We start from the raw sequence: 20,935 nt of genomic DNA, 5'->3' as shown, positions 1-20,935 counted from the left end.
CCTATAATCTAGAAGTCTTAATATAACTAATAATATTAACAGTTAGGTGTCAGAAAGTTGGAGCAAAGCGTGAATATAATGGGATTTGTTACACAATTTATCTTGGTAAATAAATCTCTTCTGACCAGTGGTAGATCTTTGACTTGGAAATAAGCCACCATTGACAGAAAGGTTTCTTTGAAGTAGTTCTCATCTCTTGTGAATTTTAATTTTAGTTCATAGAATGTGCCTCACTCAATTACTTATTTTACCTTTTTTAGTTATCCTTTTAGAGTGTATTCATAGCAGTATTGGTTTTACACTGGTGTAGCTGATGCATGTATTACCAGATATACAAAAATTAGTTGGTGCTTTTGATTTTTGAAGGGTTAGAGGGAAGAACTAGTTGGGAAAGAAAACAGAGAGATATGGCTTTGTAATATTTTAAAAGTGAAGGAGCAGGAAAGCAAAGTTCATGCTATTTTGTATTTTAATCCATTCCTTCATTATTCTTATTGAAAACTTCTCTGATCAGTGCTTGAGGCAGTGTAACTTTTTTTTTTAACATATCTGTAGGACTCAAGAGCCTTAATATGATTTCCAAAAAGAAAAGACTTAATTTAGGAAGCTATTCTAGATGTAGAAACCTAATATCTTCAGTCTTATTAAAAGACAGAACGTAAATGATTTAAAAGCTGACAAGCTTTCTGAAAATGTCATTCTTCAACTAAAAAGCCTAGTTTATCAAAGCATCCAATATTTATTTGTAAATATATCCACTTGCAGATACCGTTTAGGCCACTCCATTATCTAAGCACTCAGCTTGCAAATGCACTCAAGCCTTTAAACATTAAGTAACATCAATCAAACCCTTAAAAGGTGATAAGGTATACTAATGGAAAGTTGGAATTTTTGTCTTTCGGTGACCGCGTAAGTATTTGCAGTTTCGAAGGGGAAGAGGGCCTGCATTAAAGGAAGCTTACGGGATGCAAGTGTGTACATTTGCCTCAGGTCTGACTGATGTCTGTATGTGCGCTGTATGCACTCATAACCTGTTCTGGCAAAAAGGGGAGTCTTTGTGAAAAGGATTTTCACTCCAGTCTTCGTCTTGCAGCACGTGCCGTAATGAAACTGCTCCATGAACAAAATCCAAGCATCAGTAAAAAAGAAATCCTGGCAATGCCTGTATTCACCTTTTGACCAACTAAGCGCTGCTCTAAGTTGTAAATGATGAAATTTCCAGTTTCTTGTGCGTGTATGGGGTCCCTGCTTTGATTTTAACACAATGAAGACCTGTGGTTTTATTTTCTGCCTTTCCTTTTTTGTTTTAAAAGTTGACCTGTGTCTGCCTTGTTACAAAAGGAACCTTTGTTACCTCTGATGTAAACCAGGGATTCAAAGCACCGATGTTTTCTTCTGAGAATTATTCCCAGTCTTCCCACCTACCAGAGGCTGCCTTTTTGCGATGTGATGCATAGCTCTGCTTCCCTCTGTTTTGAGGAGAATATATTAGGATGAATATTGAATTATTTATGTTCATAGGAACAAAACACACTTACCCAAATGCCTGTGGTAAAGATTCTGAAAGGGGCTGTAAAAACCATCCAGGCAGATTCATATCGTCTTGTTAAACGAGTAAGGGTTTAACATGGTTCTTATTAGCTTGTCAAACCACAGTGGCTGTGTTTACATGAAAAACTTCTGCTCTCTTGCCTTGTGTCCACATGTGAACATATTTGGCTTACATAAAACCTGAGCTCACTAGGCCTCTTGGAGCATTTAGCGGGAGCACCAGACCAGACTTGTAACATTCCACATCGTTTGTGAACATAAGATAAAGCCAGTTTCGAGATCTGAGCAAGAATGCCCCTTAATCATGCTGCATACATGTGGAAATCAATGTCACAAGCCAGATGTATGAAAGAAAAATGTTTTTCTCCTCGAACTTTCTGCCTCCCTTGGGCATTCTTATTGATGACCCAAATGCTCAACTTCATATCCAGAAGTTTTCCAGCATGTTGCTCTCATTTCATTTCTGAAATCTTTCTGCAGGATTTCTTATCCTTTCAGTACATTGCATTTCTCGTTCTTCATGTAAGCTAATCAAATGTGATGCTGATGATGCAGGGGACAGGATGTTTCTTACATGAAATGTTTCTCCAGATAGAAGAGATCCACAGATGAGGATTACTGTCTGGCCTAAGGAGTACGGAAAAAATCTGATTATGTGGGAGAAGTCTACAATACAGTGCTATTTTAGCACAGAGGCAAAAAATAGTGTGCTTACAAAATGACTGTGTCACTGGAAGTGTTAGGCATTAAGCAATATCAGGAAAAGATTAACAATAAGAGATAATTACTGTAATTTGACTAGTAGATTAGGGAACATAAATAAGGAACAATATAAGCAAGTGCAATCATAAAACATAAAAGGCTGCAAGTTATAGGAAATGACTGTTGTTCTTCAGAAAAAGGTGAAAACAGTAGGCAAGGAAGGCAATGGAGTTGTACAGTTTTTGAGACTCATTTTTCTGCTTTATGATAATGGCACTGCTGGTTAGCTGGGCTTAGTACAAGTACTAGAAAATTACCTGCCATGTGAACAGTCATAATATAGTAAGCTGGATGTTATTGAATGCATGCTGGAAGATTGATAAGAAATTATAGGTATATAGGGCATATGTTTGTAAATATAACTGATACGATCTTAGAACAGTTATTCATTTATGTTATCCACTTTATGGATGGATAATAAGAGAAGATTTGCATGGATTTGTGATAAATATTCTGTTCAATGGGATTGTTTGGGAGATCTCCATCACTAAAGCAGAGTGGATTATAAAAGAGCAGGTCAGTATCTTAAATGATGACAAGCACTGTTAACATACCACTCTGGCTTCAGTGCAGAGGAATTTCCAGTGATGCTCACCATAAATAAATCCTCAATTCTTTCATTAATTTATAGAATCCTGCTGTTTCAGAGGAGAATACTGCTCACAGCATACCAGTGCCCTAGTTGTCTTTTTCTTGTTTATGCAAAAGTTTATCGTTCCCAGCTCCTATCTTCATGCGACGTGTAAGTCGTTTTAGGTTCCTTTGAGACAGCACTTCAAGTCAATACATTTTTCCCTTGAAACGGAAGAGCCAATGCCCAGTATTATTTTACTTGCTACTTAGAAGACCCTCAATATATTCACAGTTAAGGTGGTTATAAGTATATCTGCAAAACAGGTAATGCCATTAAAAGTATGTTTCTGAAGAACAGGAAGTTGAAAAGTAGATTTTCAGATAACACTCAACTTTTCCTCCTTCACAGTCCATGTGAAGGAGAAATGGGGATAGTGCATCATTTTAAACAAGTTTCCTGCTTTTATGTTGGCATCTCAAATCAGTGCAGGATGAAAAAGTGTTGCAATTAGGTTACTGTTCACTCTTTCTTCAGCCAAAATCTTACTCTGCCTTAGTTGTGACAAGTCTCCAGCCTCTTTCACACTTGCTCTTCATCCCGAGATCCATACAGAAGACAGTCGCAGTAGGTTAGGCTACATGGTCTTTATCCTGGTATCTTAAATCATTTCTTTAATCTTCACTTACTGCTTTTTTAACTTCTTTGGAAGTAAAAACAAAATAGGACCCTGCATAGTGTTCTTATTCTTTTCTTATCTGCCCATGTTGCTTATCTTATCTGTACCTTTTTTGTTCAGTGATGTTTGCTGCTGCTCCGTTTGTCTGGGTTTCTTTCCTACAACTTTTTCTGGTTGCTTGGGGTTTTTTTGGCTGTTATTTCCTCATTACATTTAATTCTCTGTGAAACTCTTCTTCGACTTTTCTTCAGTTTTCACTCAGATTTCTCTTCATTTGCTGCCAAGATTCCTTTAAGAAATAAGCAAAATGCTTTGGAAATATATATTTCTCCACTGTAAGTGTTTAAGTCTTAAGTCTCCTTGCTGCAACCCGTGCTCTTCCTCCCCTGTCGTTCAGTCCCTGCTTTTCAGTTCCTCGCTGTGCTGTGTAGTGTGAAATACTGGACTGCGAAAGTTCTTTGGGACAGGAGCCATGCCCTCCTGTTTAAACTGTGAGGCATCTAGCAACTTGTTCAGGTCTGCTTATAACTGTTTTCCTTTAATAATACTGTGCTGATGGAGAATTAATATTAGTAACTAATACAGTTGGGGGGGGGGGCACACCAAAACTACTTTTTTGAGATCATAAAAAGTGCCTCTAAATTCAGTTCTTATGTAATTTGTTATGGATTCTCATTATTACTTGCCCCAAATGACTGAGCATATTATATTTGCAATACACCTTGCTATTGGGTTTTTTTGCAGAAAAACTGAGGGGGGCATAAATGTGGTAAGCTGCAACACAAAAGCAACATTTGTCAGAGTTTTTGAGGCTTGTAAGAGAGGATCATACTCTTTTTATAGCCTGTGGAACTTTTCATATTGCCTTTTTGAACCTGTTCATACTGTATTATGAAAAATAATTCTATATTTTAAGCATAAGGGTTTTCTTAATACTTTGAATCAGTTTGAAATATATTGCTTTCATACTTTTCACTTTGGTTTTATATTGTCAGAATGAATAAGTGACCAAAATTTCTGTACTGTGCAGTGTTTTATAGAGTGATATTGTTGACACCGGTTAAGTTAACCTGTATTTTAAACTGCTGCACACATTGAAGCCTTGCTGATAATTTCTGTTGCACTTGCTTGGACTTTTCCTGAAGTTAGTACCTTGAGGTATGATGGAGGTCCCAGAGGGCAATCGATTCTGCGGGACTGCCTGCCTGCCCAGGCTGTCTGTTGTAAGCTATGGATCAATTTATAAAAGTGGTTCTGCTTACCTAGAGAAGAAAGCAACGTGATGACTGTTGTAGGTAGAGTGCTTGTATAACGCGTGCTACCGCTGTGTAACATGAAGTGTCCGATTAGCTGGGTAATAAATGTCATCCTCGTGTGGTTTTGTTTCTTCAGAGAATGCGAGGTCTGAGGACGGTGGAGAGCTCCCTTTCCCATCGCTGGCAGCCCAGGTTTTCACTTGTTCAACATGTCAGTGGAAACCTCTCAGTCCCCTTTATGCAGGACCTTTCTGCATATAAAGACCCATTAAGCAAAGGAAAAATCCCTTCAGTCCTGATTTATCCAATACAGAGGAAATACAAGTGTTTTCAGACTTTTATACTGTGAAATAGCAGTAAGAACAATATATATATTACACTGCAAGAGCATCTGTTCTTTCTCCTTCCAGCTCGGAGTCTGGCCAAGGAAGGGAAGAAAAGAAACGTATTCTAATTTAATTATAGGGTTCGCTATCTATTCATCTCATGCTTCTTGGGTTTTTTTTTCCCTCAAGGAGGAGTAGAATCCTGGGGACGGAACTCCTATCCCCGTAAATCTTTCAATATTGGGTCACCCGAGCTATGGTTTGTATGTAAGTCTGTTAGGTTAAAGTCTGCTAGAACCCAGAATCGGTACAATTAATGCCTTGGTATAAACCCAGAATCGGTACAATTAATGTAAACCTTTCCTTGGTATAGCCACTTTATCTAAAATGGGAAATACATTATAGAAAACTGCCTTTTTTTTTGACAGTTTTACCTGCAGCAGAATACAGAAGTTGGAATAACCCAAACAAAGCAGTACTCATCAGCACTTACGGATGACTTAATCCCACAGCTTTTCTACTATTCTGTGAATGTTATTAGACTTCAGTGTAAGCATCTGGACATTATAGGTGGGGAAGCAGACTCGTTGCAATAACTTGCTAGAACATATGAAGTTAGCAGAAGAGCTGCAAATAAAGCTCAGCAAGTCTGATGTGCAGTTTTCTTCACAGTCTGTGAAACTAAAATACATTTTGGTTTTAGTATTTGCTTTTTACACTGATTATTTCATATTTTTTTTCCAGTCACTAGTCAGGAGGAGCTCAGAGGTATTTACCCTGAACCTCTAGTAGGTCAAGGAAAAAAAGATGGCATTATCCTTTCAGCGCTAATGGCCAGATTTTTAGTCTGAGTTTGACTGGGATTCTTCCTCCAAATAAGTAGATTTGGCATAGTTATCCCTCTAGGTCTATTTGTGATTCTGTTTTTTTCTGTACACTCAGATTGTCTACACTCTGTAGATACCTCAGATTATATCTGTTAGCTGAAAACATACATTTCCATTTTACCAATGTTGAAGTAGAAATAATTATAAGTAAAAATTGTTTCTTTAGAAATAGAATGGAAACTTTTTTTGGACACACTTTACCTTGTAGTAGATTTGAGTAAGCAACATCTTTTACATAAGCAATATGTTAATTATGTTTGCTTTAAATGGAGTATTACTAGAAAGAGGAGAAAACAGTCACAAACCTAGACTGACCAGTTTTTCAGTAACAAGAGTAATGTTCTGTTATTTTACTGTTCAGCTCTGTATTGCTGATCGAAGCACTATCCCAAGGCTTCTGCTAAGCACCATGTTGTTCGTTTGATAGGGGGGATTTGGTTATGGTCGAGCAAGTCTGAAAAATGGCAAACTGACAGCAAATCTGGGATCATGGTTGGTAAGGCAGCTTTTGTGGTCACGTGCTTTTATTTGATGTGGTTCCTCGTGTCTCCTGTGCCAAATGGTGTAATGTACTAAAGTGATGAAACTGCAAAAGAAAAAAAAAAGTCAACTATATACTTCAGCAACAAAGGAGAAAGAGAACGGGGAAGGAGATCAAAGCCCATAACATGAGTCTCAAAACAGGAAAAAAGGGCAAAAAGAAGGGAATTTCCTTCCACGTGCTTCAGGCTATTCTTGCTTATAGCCATCATGAGTAATAAACCCTTTAAATGCTTATGTGGGTCTGCAATGTGCTTCAGTTTCAAAATAAGGCAGGTGAAAACTTACAGAGTGTTAAGAAGGGTGTATCCTGGTAAAAGCAAGGGCTATAGTCTATAAAGTCTAAAATCTACTTTCCATCACTGGTACATAGATTTGAACATGTTTTAACATTGGCCACGCTGAGAGAAAAGCTCATAGTTATTTTAAACCAGTATAAAAAGTCTTCCCATGCAGAGGCAAGTTTTTTGTTTATTTACATTTTCAAAGCTAGACAAATCTTCAACTGTATTGTTCATGATCATTGAAATTGTCATTTCCCTATTTTATGTGGGTTTTGCAGAAAGAATACATTGGATTAGGAGCATTGTTGAGTGCAATTGGTATTACATACCACTTTCTTTTGGTATAAAGCTCTTTAATGCTACGTTCACACTCTGCTCAAGGATAAGTATGATTCTTCTTACAGTGCTGGACCTCCTTCCCAAATACACGTTTTTTACTCTTTTCTCCCTTAGAGCAAAAATAACTGCCATTGTGCAAGGTACCTCCTCTTAAGAGCATGAAACTTTTCCATAGATGTCCTTTTCTTTGTGATACTTCTTTCAAAGAAAAGCTTATGCAATTTTGGGAGATAGGGAATGGTAACAGGTAAAGGCAAAATAGAGGGAGACAGCAAAATGTATAGACAGTATTATGTGTGTACGGGTGCTTAACTGTAGTACCGTAACCTGTGTTAGCACATAACTTTATAAACTGTGATATTTTTATTCTTGTGGGACCCTGCAAGGTATAGGGGGTAGTCTGAAATAATCCCTATTTTTCAGACTGAGCTCAAAAGTTTCCCAGCAACGTAGAGAAACCTGCATTTTTCTGCTTGGAGAAAGGGGGAAACGAAATGGATTGCAGGGAAGAGGTGGTGGGGTGAATGAAAGGAGTTTAGGGGAACTAGACAGGCCCAAGAGAGCGTGGGGAGAGTTGTAGAGAAGGCGTTAGAGTAGGGATGGGAGTAGGAGCATCTTCCTTCATGCCTCTAAGTCTGCCTTGCCAGACCACCCAATCTTCTGAGCATGGGACTTGGAAGCACCCTCCTTCTTTAGTGAAGTGGTGTTTTTAAGGAAGGGGAAATAACTGGTTCTTTACACATAAATACTCAAGAACAAGAACAGCCACTTCTGTAAACCTGTGAATTAATGCTGTGCCTTTTTTTTTTTTAAAGGTTTGTTTCTTGAGAAAGACATTTTAATGTAATTACACGCTATCAAGAAATGGGAAAGAATTTTGCATTTTGTATGCGGGCCTGAATAAATAGATCCATTGAGAGACAGACAGAGCGAGTCACTTGGAATGCACCAGTCAACAGCAGAAATGTAAACATACTCCAGCTACGCGCTCTGCGCTTGTATTGCAGCGTGTCACAGAACAAAACTGCTATTAATGCAGGCTGACTGCTGCTCTTGTTGAATTCAGTAGTGAGTTCCTCACAAAATCCAGTTTAATTCACAGACCATGGATCAGAACCACATTGTGTCTGACACTCTGGAAACCCAGGAAGGCAGGAACTTGCTGCAAAGGAGTCTCTGGTCCCTCTTAAAATGAGGGGTATGAAGTTGGTTTGCAGAGCTGAGTAGGTTTAGAGTAACAGCAAGTGAATAAAACGCTGAGGCCAACAGATCTTTGTCTCTTGTGTTCCAACATGTTCATGCAACCTTATCTCATAGATAGGTAGATCTACCATGTATTTATCTTCATCCAGTACCAGTCCTAATGAAATAGCATCCAGTAAGACTGTTGCTTCGTGAATGATGATAATTTTAGAAAGCCACTATCAGAATCTGTTAGAATCTTAGCCTTTAAAAAGTAGCAGGTTACTGGAAAAAAATTGTGTAAAAATCAAACACGATTCAATTGGTTGTGCTGAAACTAGACTTACTCTGGCAGCTGTAGGGGAGCAATATTAATTAGTTTGTGTTTAAAAACAAAGTAACTTCCTCATCATATCTCTTTATGGTTTTTTGTTTGTTGGTTTTTGTCGTCTTGATAAAATAAATGTCACCAAGCCTGAGAGTGTGATGTTATAGTTGTTTTTATTCCTGGGTATAAAAATGTGTTGTATTTGTGAAGGGTGTAAAACAGTGATACCAAGAAGGAAAGCTTAATCACAAACAGAGGTATGTAAGATCTATGCTCCAAGAGGCTCAGCTATCTGGAAAGCAGGTCTGACGTGCAGGAATCTTTAGCTTGTGCTGGTGAAATCTCTTGGCAAATAGACTGTCCTTGACTATAAAAGGCTGCTTATGGAATTTTTTTGTCTTACACATTTTCTTTTGATTGGGCTTTGAGGGACCTCAAAAAGCAGCATTTCACATGTCGCCTTGCACCTTTTACAGGTCCTTCTTATTTGGCGTTGAGTAAGTCACTTCTTTCTTCAGCTGCACGTTTATTATAGGGTCAAAGGAACTATTATAGCCTCTTGCCCTGTCTCATGATTGTGAGGTACTACAAATACGTTCCTTTGGCACGACAGAGACATAGTACAGCATAGTCAAATCAAACTCTGAGCAATAGCTTCCTTACATGTTTCAAAAGAAGAGATAAATATCAGTTTCATAAGGCAGATGAACCTTAATTGCTGAATGTTTATAGAAAGTTTTGAGATGGTCAGAGGCAAGGTCCTGTGCAAATGCAGTATTTTATTAAAATATTTAATAAGCAGATTCTCTGACCCAATAGAGGGAACAAAGATGCCTGTCCACTCTTGATTTTTCCTACCCATAATTATTTCTAGAGAACATATATTACATATTGTACAGCTTTATTCTGTTTTCAGAGGATAATTATACTAGAAATTCCAGCCTTCTTTCTGTGGAGGGACCTCTTTCTCAGAAACCACACCTTGTAGCAGTCTGTTTTTCATTTGAGAAGGGTTGAATTCCCATTTATGTCAACAAGTTTTTATGGACTGACTACTTTCAAAAGATGGATACAGGTAAAATGGGAAGCCCTTATGCACAAATCATAATTCAGTCTGGAAGATGTATTGGAAGCTGATGATAAAGGAGTGGAAGCTTTTTTGCATGTGAAATCTGTTAGAGATTACTCCTAATTTCATGCCTGCCATTGTAACCGAGAGAGGAGCCTGTAATTCCTGTTGTAGTCATCTGAACGTCTCCAGGGGTATCTCCACGCTGAGGGGGAACTTGGACTTGGTTGCAAATGAGGCACGGTAAATGCAAAACGGACAGTACCATTTGCTCTGTGTATGAGATTGGAGGCTTTTATGGATATATTTACATAAGCATTTAAGGAGTTTAAACTGAAAGCCAGGGTCTTAAAGTAAGGTTCACAACCCACATATAACATACAGGAGGGACAAGTCTTTCATTCTCCAACATTAAAGACTGATGGACCCAGTATACTTTCAATTTCCTAAGAGCAAACTACTGTTTCAGAAATGTTCCGACTTAGTAATAATCTAATAGTCACGCTTCACTGTTTTTAACATCTACAAGTAGCAAAATTATATTCCCGTGTGAGTAATTTTAGTAAGGGGGTAGCAGCAAGGAAACTGAATTTTGTTTTAAAAAAAAAAAATCCTGTTCAAGTCTTACTTCTGCTGGAAAAGTTTGTTTGTTTTTTTATGTAGCTGTGGTGTACTCAAGGCTTTTTTTTTTTCATCATTGCATATGCAAAATCCAGACCTGCAGAACTGTTCCATGTGGTGAACAGTCTGTTGAACCCAGACTGTTTTGCCTGAGTAGCAGATTTCCATATACCTCATTATGAGTTTGGGGTTTTTTGATTTATGTAGGCTCTGTTCCTTCAAAGGGATGTATGACTGTAGACCTTTATACCTACAAAAGTGATATCTTATCAAGTACTGAGGAAAATACAAGGGCAGGTCACGTTGGAGAATAAGAGCCTTATTTTGCAGAGAAGGATTTTCTTTCCAGCCAGTTTAATCTTTCATGGAAACAGCATGTAATCAGGAGGCCACAAAGTAACTTAGCTTTTGAAGCTTTTTAATAGTACCCAACAGGGTTCTGGATGTTTAGTGAATTATGTAAGCGACAGTGTGTAATGCAAATTCATATCCCTTTTGATTGGTGAAAGATTTAGGTCAGTATTGCTAAAAGAAATGGACTTTAGCTGGTTGTTGCCTTATAGAACCTGATTTAAGTAAAAAGTGCTAGATCTTTCCACACCAAAGAAGCCATTATCCTTGGCAATAGCAGGCGTACTTCAGTCTTCCATCCTATGGTAAAGGCAATTGATTAAGGTGCCTAAATACATCTCTGAAGTTATCTTATTTCTGTGGATTCCTAGCATTCAGATTTCCAGTCTGTGCATGGACAGAGTTATTATCTTTGTTCATATTATTTCCTTCTGGGGATGAACAAAGTCATAGAATCAGGGAATATAATCATAAAACAATGTAGACTGGAGAGAACCTCTGGAGATTGTCTGGCCAAGTCCCTCCTCAGAGCAGGGCCAGCTTAGATCAGCGTGCTTACGGCAGTTGTTCGGCTGAGCTTTGAGCACCTCCAAGGACAGAGATTCCCCAGCCCCTCTGGGCCCGTCTTCCAGTATTTGGTTACTCTCATTGTGAAAATGTTTTTCCTAATAGCTAACCAGAACTTCCTTTGTTGCAACATGTCTGCATTGCCTTTCATCCTGTCACTGTGCACTTCGGAGAAGACTCTGGCTCCATCTTCTCTATATTTTTCTATTAGATAATTGAAGGCATCAGTGTGCCTTCAATAACAATATGCCTTCAACTTCTCTCTTCAATATCCCCTCCTCCCCAGTGTTCTCTTAAGACTGAACAAACCCATTTCTTTCAGCATGCCCCCTTACATCGTGTACCTAATAATCTTTCTGGCCCACTGCCCCTTGATCTAGTAGGCTAACATCTGTGTTGTATTGGGAGGCCCAAAACTAGAGTAGATGGCATGATTGACATTTGCATCTGGCCATCTATTACTCCTCAGTCCAAATTATTTTGCTTATTCTTAGCTGGTTTGACTGAAGGTGGCTTTTTGAATAATTTAAGACTCAAAGTCCTCCCTCAATAACAAGATAGCTTAACTACAGTGCTCTGCATCTTACTGATGAGGGCTAAGAAACAGAACTGTTTACAACGAAAAAGCTATTTCCTGAGAGAATGCTTTGCATTAGTGATACCCTTGATTAAAGTAGTATAATTACAGTGGGTCATGGTATAACCTGTTTTTATAGATGGTATCACTCAATACTTTTTATATTGCCCAGCATAAAATACACTTCATCATGGCCCTCTAACTTTAAGCATAGGGAAAGAGGACAGTGTAGAAATCACTTTCAAATCCCAGGGACTGTATGTGTAATGTACTGTTAAATTAACTTCTGTTTTTAGTGCGCTTGGAGGATCATCTGCCCTTCACATCCCAGCCTTTCCTGGTGGAGGTTGTCTTATCGACTATGTACCCCAAGTATGCCAGCTGCTAACAAACAAGGTAAGTTAGTAAAGAGAACTCAATTTTCCTTTCCCTTATGTGCTGTACTGTATTGCAGTAACACACTATAGCGTTTCCATAGACATAGTTTTTCTTCTGCCAGGTAGTCCAAGCAGGGCGTACTTAAGGTGGACTACACAAAGCATACCTTCTTGATAAGAGTTGAGCACCTACACAGGGCGCTGAATATAATGACTCTTCTAGGTAAACAAGCATGTTTGGGATCAGATCCTGGAGTGCATTTTTCTTACTGTGACATGTTACGATTTAGGTTAAAATGTTACTGTATCGTACAACACTGCATTGTAGCATACCATTTTGCTAGTAAATACAAATGTGTAGTGTGCATATTTTTTTTTTCCAGTTGGAAGATACCTAAGTTCTCATACCATAGTAATCGCTGTAGGTTTTGAGTACTTTCAGTGATTTTCTTCTCAGATGTTTCATCCAAATGAACTGAATCAGCAGTCTACCTGGATGTTTATACAGTAATAGCTACTTAAGGTTGCTGAAAAGGTTGTGTTCCGGTTAGCTTACTGTTTAAACAAAAAAGTTCGGCTGAGCTTTGAGCACCTCCAAGGACAGAGATTCCCCAGCCCCTCTGGGCCCGTCTTCCAGTATTTGGTTACTCTCATTGTGAAAATGTTTTTCCTAATAGCTAACCAGAACTTCCTTTGTTGCAACATGTCTGCATTGCCTTTCATCCTGTCACTGTGCACTTCGGAGAAGACTCTGGCTCCATCTTCTCTATATTTTTCTATTAGATAATTGAAGGCATCAGTGTGCCTTCAATAACAATATGCCTTCAACTTCTCTCTTCAATATCCCCTCCTCCCCAGTGTTCTCTTAAGACTGAACAAACCCATTTCTTTCAGCATGCCCCCTTACATCGTGTACCTAATAATCTTTCTGGCCCACTGCCCCTTGATCTAGTAGGCTAACATCTGTGTTGTATTGGGAGGCCCAAAACTAGAGTAGATGGCATGATTGACATTTGCATCTGGCCATCTATTACTCCTCAGTCCAAATTATTTTGCTTATTCTTAGCTGGTTTGACTGAAGGTGGCTTTTTGAATAATTTAAGACTCAAAGTCCTCCCTCAATAACAAGATAGCTTAACTACAGTGCTCTGCATCTTACTGATGAGGGCTAAGAAACAGAACTGTTTACAACGAAAAAGCTATTTCCTGAGAGAATGCTTTGCATTAGTGATACCCTTGATTAAAGTAGTATAATTACAGTGGGTCATGGTATAACCTGTTTTTATAGATGGTATCACTCAATACTTTTTATATTGCCCAGCATAAAATACACTTCATCATGGCCCTCTAACTTTAAGCATAGGGAAAGAGGACAGTGTAGAAATCACTTTCAAATCCCAGGGACTGTATGTGTAATGTACTGTTAAATTAACTTCTGTTTTTAGTGCGCTTGGAGGATCATCTGCCCTTCACATCCCAGCCTTTCCTGGTGGAGGTTGTCTTATCGACTATGTACCCCAAGTATGCCAGCTGCTAACAAACAAGGTAAGTTAGTAAAGAGAACTCAATTTTCCTTTCCCTTATGTGCTGTACTGTATTGCAGTAACACACTATAGCGTTTCCATAGACATAGTTTTTCTTCTGCCAGGTAGTCCAAGCAGGGCGTACTTAAGGTGGACTACACAAAGCATACCTTCTTGATAAGAGTTGAGCACCTACACAGGGCGCTGAATATAATGACTCTTCTAGGTAAACAAGCATGTTTGGGATCAGATCCTGGAGTGCATTTTTCTTACTGTGACATGTTACGATTTAGGTTAAAATGTTACTGTATCGTACAACACTGCATTGTAGCATACCATTTTGCTAGTAAATACAAATGTGTAGTGTGCATATTTTTTTTTTCCAGTTGGAAGATACCTAAGTTCTCATACCATAGTAATCGCTGTAGGTTTTGAGTACTTTCAGTGATTTTCTTCTCAGATGTTTCATCCAAATGAACTGAATCAGCAGTCTACCTGGATGTTTATACAGTAATAGCTACTTAAGGTTGCTGAAAAGGTTGTGTTCCGGTTAGCTTACTGTTTAAACAAAAAAAGAGTGAGTATAGTATTTTGAAAGCTTCTCCATTATTGAAGTGTAATTTTCAAAAGAAAGCTTAGGGACCAACATCTAGGAATCTGCCTATTACAGACCTCCTATTCATATTTGTATATTATTTTTACCTTCATTTGTTCAGATGAGGAAAATAATTTTCTCTTTTAGACAAAGTTCTTAAAAATGCGTTTCCATAATTATATTGGAATCTATCTTTAGAGTTGTTTTTGTTGTGGTTTTCTGTTAAAATTACTTTCTGTTTTTGAAATCTGCAAGTACACAGGACTGTTTTTATCCTTTCTTAAACAAAGTCCCTTAAGCAAACTTATCATATGTTTTCCTTTTCCCAAAATAACATTTCAGATCCCACACAAAGCCTTCAAAATAATCGTAGTTTTTTATAAAATGAAATAAGTCTCAGTTTATAAGCAGAATTTAACTTTAAGGGGTACAAGATAGCTCTCAGCAATGATTGTATTAAGACTTTTTCAAAAAATTTAGGAAAGCATTTGCCAGCCAAGGAATTCTAGTATTACCAAAGCCAAGAAAAATATTCTTCCTGTTCTTTTTGTGTTCAGTGGGGAAAAAAGGTTTTTAAAATGTTAGTTTTCATTCTGGAAGGCAAAGGGATTTACATAGGGAATCACATATGGAACCATACCACAAGTACTTGAAGTAGCCAGTTGTAATCCAGAAGCTCTTGCAGCCTGACAACACGTGGATTGTTTCTGTTATGGGTCAAACCCTGTTCACACTGTTCTGCTAAGTAATCCCATTCAAATCAATAAGAAAACATACATGGTGAGAGGAGAATTTTGCCTTAAGTCTTCCAGATTTGGCATTGTTGGATTTTGTCTGTGCCAGGATGGAAGTCTTTCAAAACCCAGAATGCCTCAGAAATTGATGCTCGCAGTTGAGTAGGTGGCTCCCTGAGTCAGCATGAAACCACTGAGAGAGCTTAGTGTTAAGAAGATTTTGTTGGAGGTGCAGTCTTCAGAAAACACCCAAGATCAGTTGTGAAATATATTTTTTTTGTTTTCTTTTATAACCAGAATTTTATTTTGACACTTAACCAACTGTCAGTTCAGGTAATTATGATTTGCCTATAGCGGTTTCCTGCTCAAACTGTAGCAAGGCACGGTCGTGCATTTCTTTTCTTCACTCTTTATCTTGCATAGTTAAACAGCGCTTCAGTATATTGTGAAATACTAAGTTTCACTTAGAAGTGAGTGAAGACATTTCCTTACAAGATTTTCTGTGTGCAAGATCCACTGTTTGTTTTAAAGGCATTTTAGGATTCTTTAGGGGAATCAGAACTGTAGGATTCAGAACTACTACCATGTCAAACGTAAATCTTCCTTAACAAGGAAGATATGACAAATTGGGAGCATTGGCTTTTTTTATCTTTCTATAGCTTTGGATTTGTTTCTTTCTTTCTTTTTTAAGGTACAATATGTTATTCAGGGATACCATAAGAGAAGAGAGTATATCGCAGCTTTCCTGAGTCACTTTGGAACGTAAGTTTTCTTTTGATGCGTTATTTTCTGTAGCATGGGGGAAAGTGTTGTTTTCTGCACGTGGTCTTTGGTTGTGTGACTGCTGTCCACTGGATAAGATGAAATCTGGTCACCTTTCACAGAATGATGTATATAGATTGTCTCTCTGTAGCAGTACTGGAATGAAGTTAAGTGTTACTTCACTTCTGTGCCAGTTGTCGATCTGATTTTGCTAGAAAATAGCTGATTATGGGAAAAGGACAGCAGGGATTTTCTCCTCATGCAAAAGAAATGTGCTCATTTCTGAATAAATGACTGGAGGGGTCTTACAGTAATAGGCAGTGACTGAGGTAGGGGGACGGGGAAGTGGCTACGGTTCCAAGCCTTGCAGGAGCCAGAAACCACTGCTCGGCGTAAAGGCAGGACGGGGAGACCAGCTGCTCCCACCGCCGAGCAGTATCTTGTCTCTCTCTCTCGAAAGGGCTGTTGGGTCATGTCGAATTCCTGCAGTTCAAAGGTCCATGGACTGGCATGATGACACATTAGCTTCACAAATCAACTAAACAGGGGTGCCTTGGCACTGTGAAGGGTAAGCACTTTGGTTTTCCCACCTAAATCCTGACTTGGGCGAGAGTCCAGGAGCTGATGCACCAGCGATTGCCTGACCAGTAGTGCTTTACCTCACTGTGAGGAGGGGGTTTCTGCTTCCGAGTGGTGATGCCAAATGACATGGATATTTGGGAGCCCTTCAGATTTCGGGTCTCTCAAGTGAGGGTAGGAAGACAGGTGGCTTCCAGCATGCACCCAAAGTTTATACAACTATAGATAGATAACAATGACTTGAACTGGACATGTGAGTAGATAGAGAGTCGATGCAAGCTCAATCCTTATGAAAACAAGGTGGTACTTTTTCTTCTGAGAAAACTACAGTATAGAAACGGCCCAGGTGTGCCTGTGATTTTATTTCACTTGCGAAGTGGTTCACGGGTCCTGATACTGCTTGAGACTTTTAGAGAATACCAACTTTGGTATTCTCTATTCAACATGGTTGAAACTTTTAATCCGTCTACTGAACAAGTCTTCTATATTTAATTTTTTGTATGCTCTCGTGCTTTGCTTTTTTTATATATACTCTTGAATTTCCAAATTTAAACTCTTCTCAGCTTGCGTATTTTCAATTTTACCCTGTCACTTACTACAGACTTAATAAATTATCTTAATCTGAGTAACATACAGGGAATTTGTGTGTGTACAGTTTTTATCAATTTAGTACTGCAGATGCATTAGCAGGTCTCCTTTCTTTCTAAAGTGTATTTAAATAAACTGAATATGGCTTTTCTTTGGGCAAGAAACTCCAATACCACAGCATAAATAAGATTATTAAGATTAAAGGTTTAATTCAATTTTCATTTAGCTAGAAAATTGTAACTGTTAATAAATAAAGCAAATACAGGAAGTTTCTGAACAAACAGACAAAAAAACAATTCCTGTAATACAGAATTTACACATTTATCATTCAGTATTAGAATGAATGGTAGGTAAAAATTGTATTTTTTTTTTTATTTATTTTTTGTTGATAGTGGAGTGGTGGAATATGATGCAGAAGGCTTCACAAAGCTTACTCTGTTGCTGATGTGGAAAGATTTTTGCTTCCTTGTACACAGTAAATAACACTTTGCCTCAGGCATAAATGTCTATCCTCTTGAAGATACAAGTTCAAAAGGGAAGAAATACAATTACAGGAAACAATTTAAAAGTTTTAGCTATCTTTATCCAGTGCTTAATGTATTTTTCATGTGACCATGACACTTTGAAAACACAAAATCTTGATTGTATTTGGAGAAGGGGAGGGGATCCACATCGATAGCATACTGCCTGCTTTACAGAACGCCAAAAGCGTCATGAGAAGGTTTTCTGGTAATTTGACTCAAGATTAAGTTCACAGTTGTAACTCGTCCTTTCAAAAGTGTCAGTAATGAGGACCAATAGTATACATAACCTGGGAATATCTAAAATCTTCTGTAATTGTCAGGAATTAATGCACTGATAGTGATAGTAAAGACACTTTAGTGTAGGGAAAATATATTAAATGAGAAATAACACTATACTGTCGTTAGGAGCCAAAGGTTATTCCTAGACTGAAACTGTGTTGGCAAAACTGTCTAACAGTTTGCTACAGTATGTAGCTAGATTTGCTGTCACTTGAAATTTTTAATTCAAGATTGTACTACTTGCAAAAAGCATTCTTAACTAAATAAATATATAGGAATTACTTCATGTAGAAGTTAGTAAGTGTGGCTTTGTTGCTGCCTAATACATGTTACCTTAAGTAACGATTATTATTTTTCCCTATGGTAAGGTGAAATTCACAGGTATCAAAGATATTTTGGCCTGGGGAAATTCAGTCATGTTACCGTTTATTTTTGATTGTTACACTTCTCATCATTGTTTAAAATAATTGCAGTGCAATCTGGGCAGCTGCAACATTGGTGTTTGTTAACAGTCTAGCACTGGAATATTTCAGATTACATCATTTTTGATTGTGGGCTAACTTTTCATGTGGAAAACTAACGATGTCTTAATGACATCATAGAAATTTGTCACAGAGTTTTTAAAGCAAGAAGTGGGGATTGCCATTGTTCAGAGAAGTCCTTCACCCTGTGTTGTATTGGAGATCATAAAAAATGGTCTCACTGATCCCTTTCTTTTTATCACCTAAGATTTCCAGACAGTAATGACTGTAAGAGGTCTAGGAAACTCAAACCTGAAATTAAAAAACTTCCATCATCTTAGTATGATTTACGTTGTGAAAAAAAAGAAATAAAACTGATATTTTTTGAAAAATTGTCTTTATTACATCTTTACTTACTCTTCAACTACAATTGAGAATTGGTCACTGGGCGATTGTCTTCCATGAAATGATGCTTCTTTATGTACAACCTTCTTGAAGATTTCCTACCTTTCTTACTCCCCAGTATGTTTGGCTTAATTTTATCAGTGTTAAAATTCCTGTGGATTTGATTTTTGCTGTGGGATAATATAACTTAATAGATGTTGAATCAGTTAGATTTCAGGGGAATCAAAATTCAAATTTCTGTTAAATAACAGAGTAGGTTTTAACTGTGTAACATTCAGAGTGCTCAATTTAACTGGCACGAAAGCTACAATTATAACTGAATAGTTTATCACTATGTATTAACCCTGTGGCCTTAGAAATCATACAGTGGCTTAGCTGTGTAAGCCATTGCATCACCCGCTTGTTGAACAATCCACTGCAAAAACATTTATGTTCCATGCACTGAAGGATATTGCAATGAAAGGACCGAAACCTGCACTTCATTTCCTGAGTGAAGCAGTGTAGGCTTTCATCTCTTAACCACTGACATAACTATGTATATTATGGTTGACTATTTAGCAAGCGTCTAATAAAATGTCTGGGAGAGATAGCCGTAAGTTGGAAACTGTTTTACTTTATATATTTACTATAGTATGTAGAGAAAGTATTCAGAGGAGAATAAATAGGTCAGTATACAGCAAACACCTTGGCAAATCAAATGAAAGGAACCGTAGTAAATTTTACTGGCATCTTAATTTTGGTTAAAATTTTAGTTTTAATTGAGATTGTGAGATATATAAACCCTAATGTGAGTTTTATTTCCTTCAAAAGATGCATTCAGAGATTTCAGAAATAACTTTGGCCTTTTTTTTGCAACTACTTGCATTCAAAGTTACAAACTTGTTGGGAAACTAGGAAGCAAAACACATTAGAAGTAAAGCGAAATAGTTTTATTGAGTAAACTGAGTTAAAGATGAGAGAAGCGGGAAAGTAGTTCTGGGTTGCCAAAGCCCAATAACCTCAGAACAATTTCACTTGCTAAAAAAAATTGATTTGTGCTGTAGTTACAGAATTAAGAGCAAAGTCTACCCACTCTACCCTAAAACACAGAAGAGCTACCTAATTGCAAACTTAATCATTAGATTAATGTAGCTGCTGAAGTTGTTATATTAGATCAAAGAGCAGTCAAAGGAAATGTTCCTTTAGTGGTTTAGTTTTAAGAATTAATCAAGTGCTTTCAAATATATGACAGAAGAAATAAACGTTCAGAAAAGTTCATGCATCCACATGAAAGAGGAAATGGTTAATCAGGCTTAGTGCTTTTGATATTGATACTGTTTATCAGTAAGTCTCAGTACAAAGCTTTGTAAGTAAACTTCAATATACTGCTGATTTCTTTCTCGTTTATAAATCAGCTATGATTAGGTTTTGGAGATAGATATTTCTTCATATTCTTGTTCCTCCATACATTCTGTGTATTTATACCGTATATAAATGTAAACACAAGTTACATTATCTGTGCATAATTAAGAATTAAGTAGCCTTATTGGTATGGACACAAGAATAGGACTCCAAAGCAACCTGTATATAGGCTTTTCAAAGATTAATTTTTATCTTACAAGATTTTTAGGTTGTCAGCACAAAGGAGATTGACAGAAGTTGGACCGGTTGCAATAGCAAATGATACACTGCTTGTGTTAGTGGTTATTTGTTTAAGACACCTTGAAAAGGACAGATATTAAACTAAAAAGGTTTTGTTTCATTGAACAATATTTTGGGGGATGGAGAATGTTGGAATCTGCCAGCATTTGTACCTTAAGTTTGTATGGGATCTCAGACGTAGGTGAAGTTGGTGGGAACAGTTGCTGCCCGTGACCTTGGCTAACTGTAAGGGATTTCGGGTTCTGTGTTGGGTAATACCAGTGACCCGGGAGGTCCAAAGTGCTAGTCATGTAAAAGCTAAAGTTTAATTAACGAGCTTTCTTGCTATGGGAGTGCCAACTGAAGTAGCTTTTTGTCCACCCTCTTACCTGTCTGTGCAGTTACGTGGTTACCTCTGTCAGAGAATAGATCAGAAATAGGCAGCATCTCAGCAAGAAGGAGGTTTTTACACAGAAGAGAGAAGCAAGCAAGGGGCCTAGAGCATTAATTGGGTTATAGGAGGTTATACCTATGAGTATCAGCACGTGGATGCGTGCTTCTGGATTCAGAGTTTTTTGATGGAAGTCATCAATGCCAG

The 20,935-nt window shown here is 37.7% G+C and overlaps 1 protein-coding gene across 1 annotated transcript in view; it reads left to right on the top strand.

Moving 5' to 3' along the window:
* Positions 1–20,935, top strand: part of BRE (brain and reproductive organ-expressed (TNFRSF1A modulator)) — a 182,981-nt gene that overhangs the window by 129,143 nt on the left and 32,903 nt on the right. Inside the window, exons 8-10 of the mRNA XM_009283732.2 lie at positions 12,187–12,286; positions 15,811–15,881; positions 17,441–17,523. Of these exons, the coding sequence (XP_009282007.1) occupies positions 12,187–12,286; positions 15,811–15,881; positions 17,441–17,523 (254 nt within the window). The remainder of the gene's footprint in view (positions 1–12,186; positions 12,287–15,810; positions 15,882–17,440; positions 17,524–20,935) is intronic.

The sequence above is a fragment of the Aptenodytes forsteri genome, unplaced genomic scaffold (assembly GCF_000699145.1).
Source record: "Aptenodytes forsteri isolate BGI_AS27 unplaced genomic scaffold, ASM69914v1 Scaffold309, whole genome shotgun sequence".
Lineage (NCBI taxonomy): Eukaryota > Metazoa > Chordata > Aves > Sphenisciformes > Spheniscidae > Aptenodytes > Aptenodytes forsteri.
This window is presented reverse-complemented; position numbering and strand designations above follow the sequence as displayed.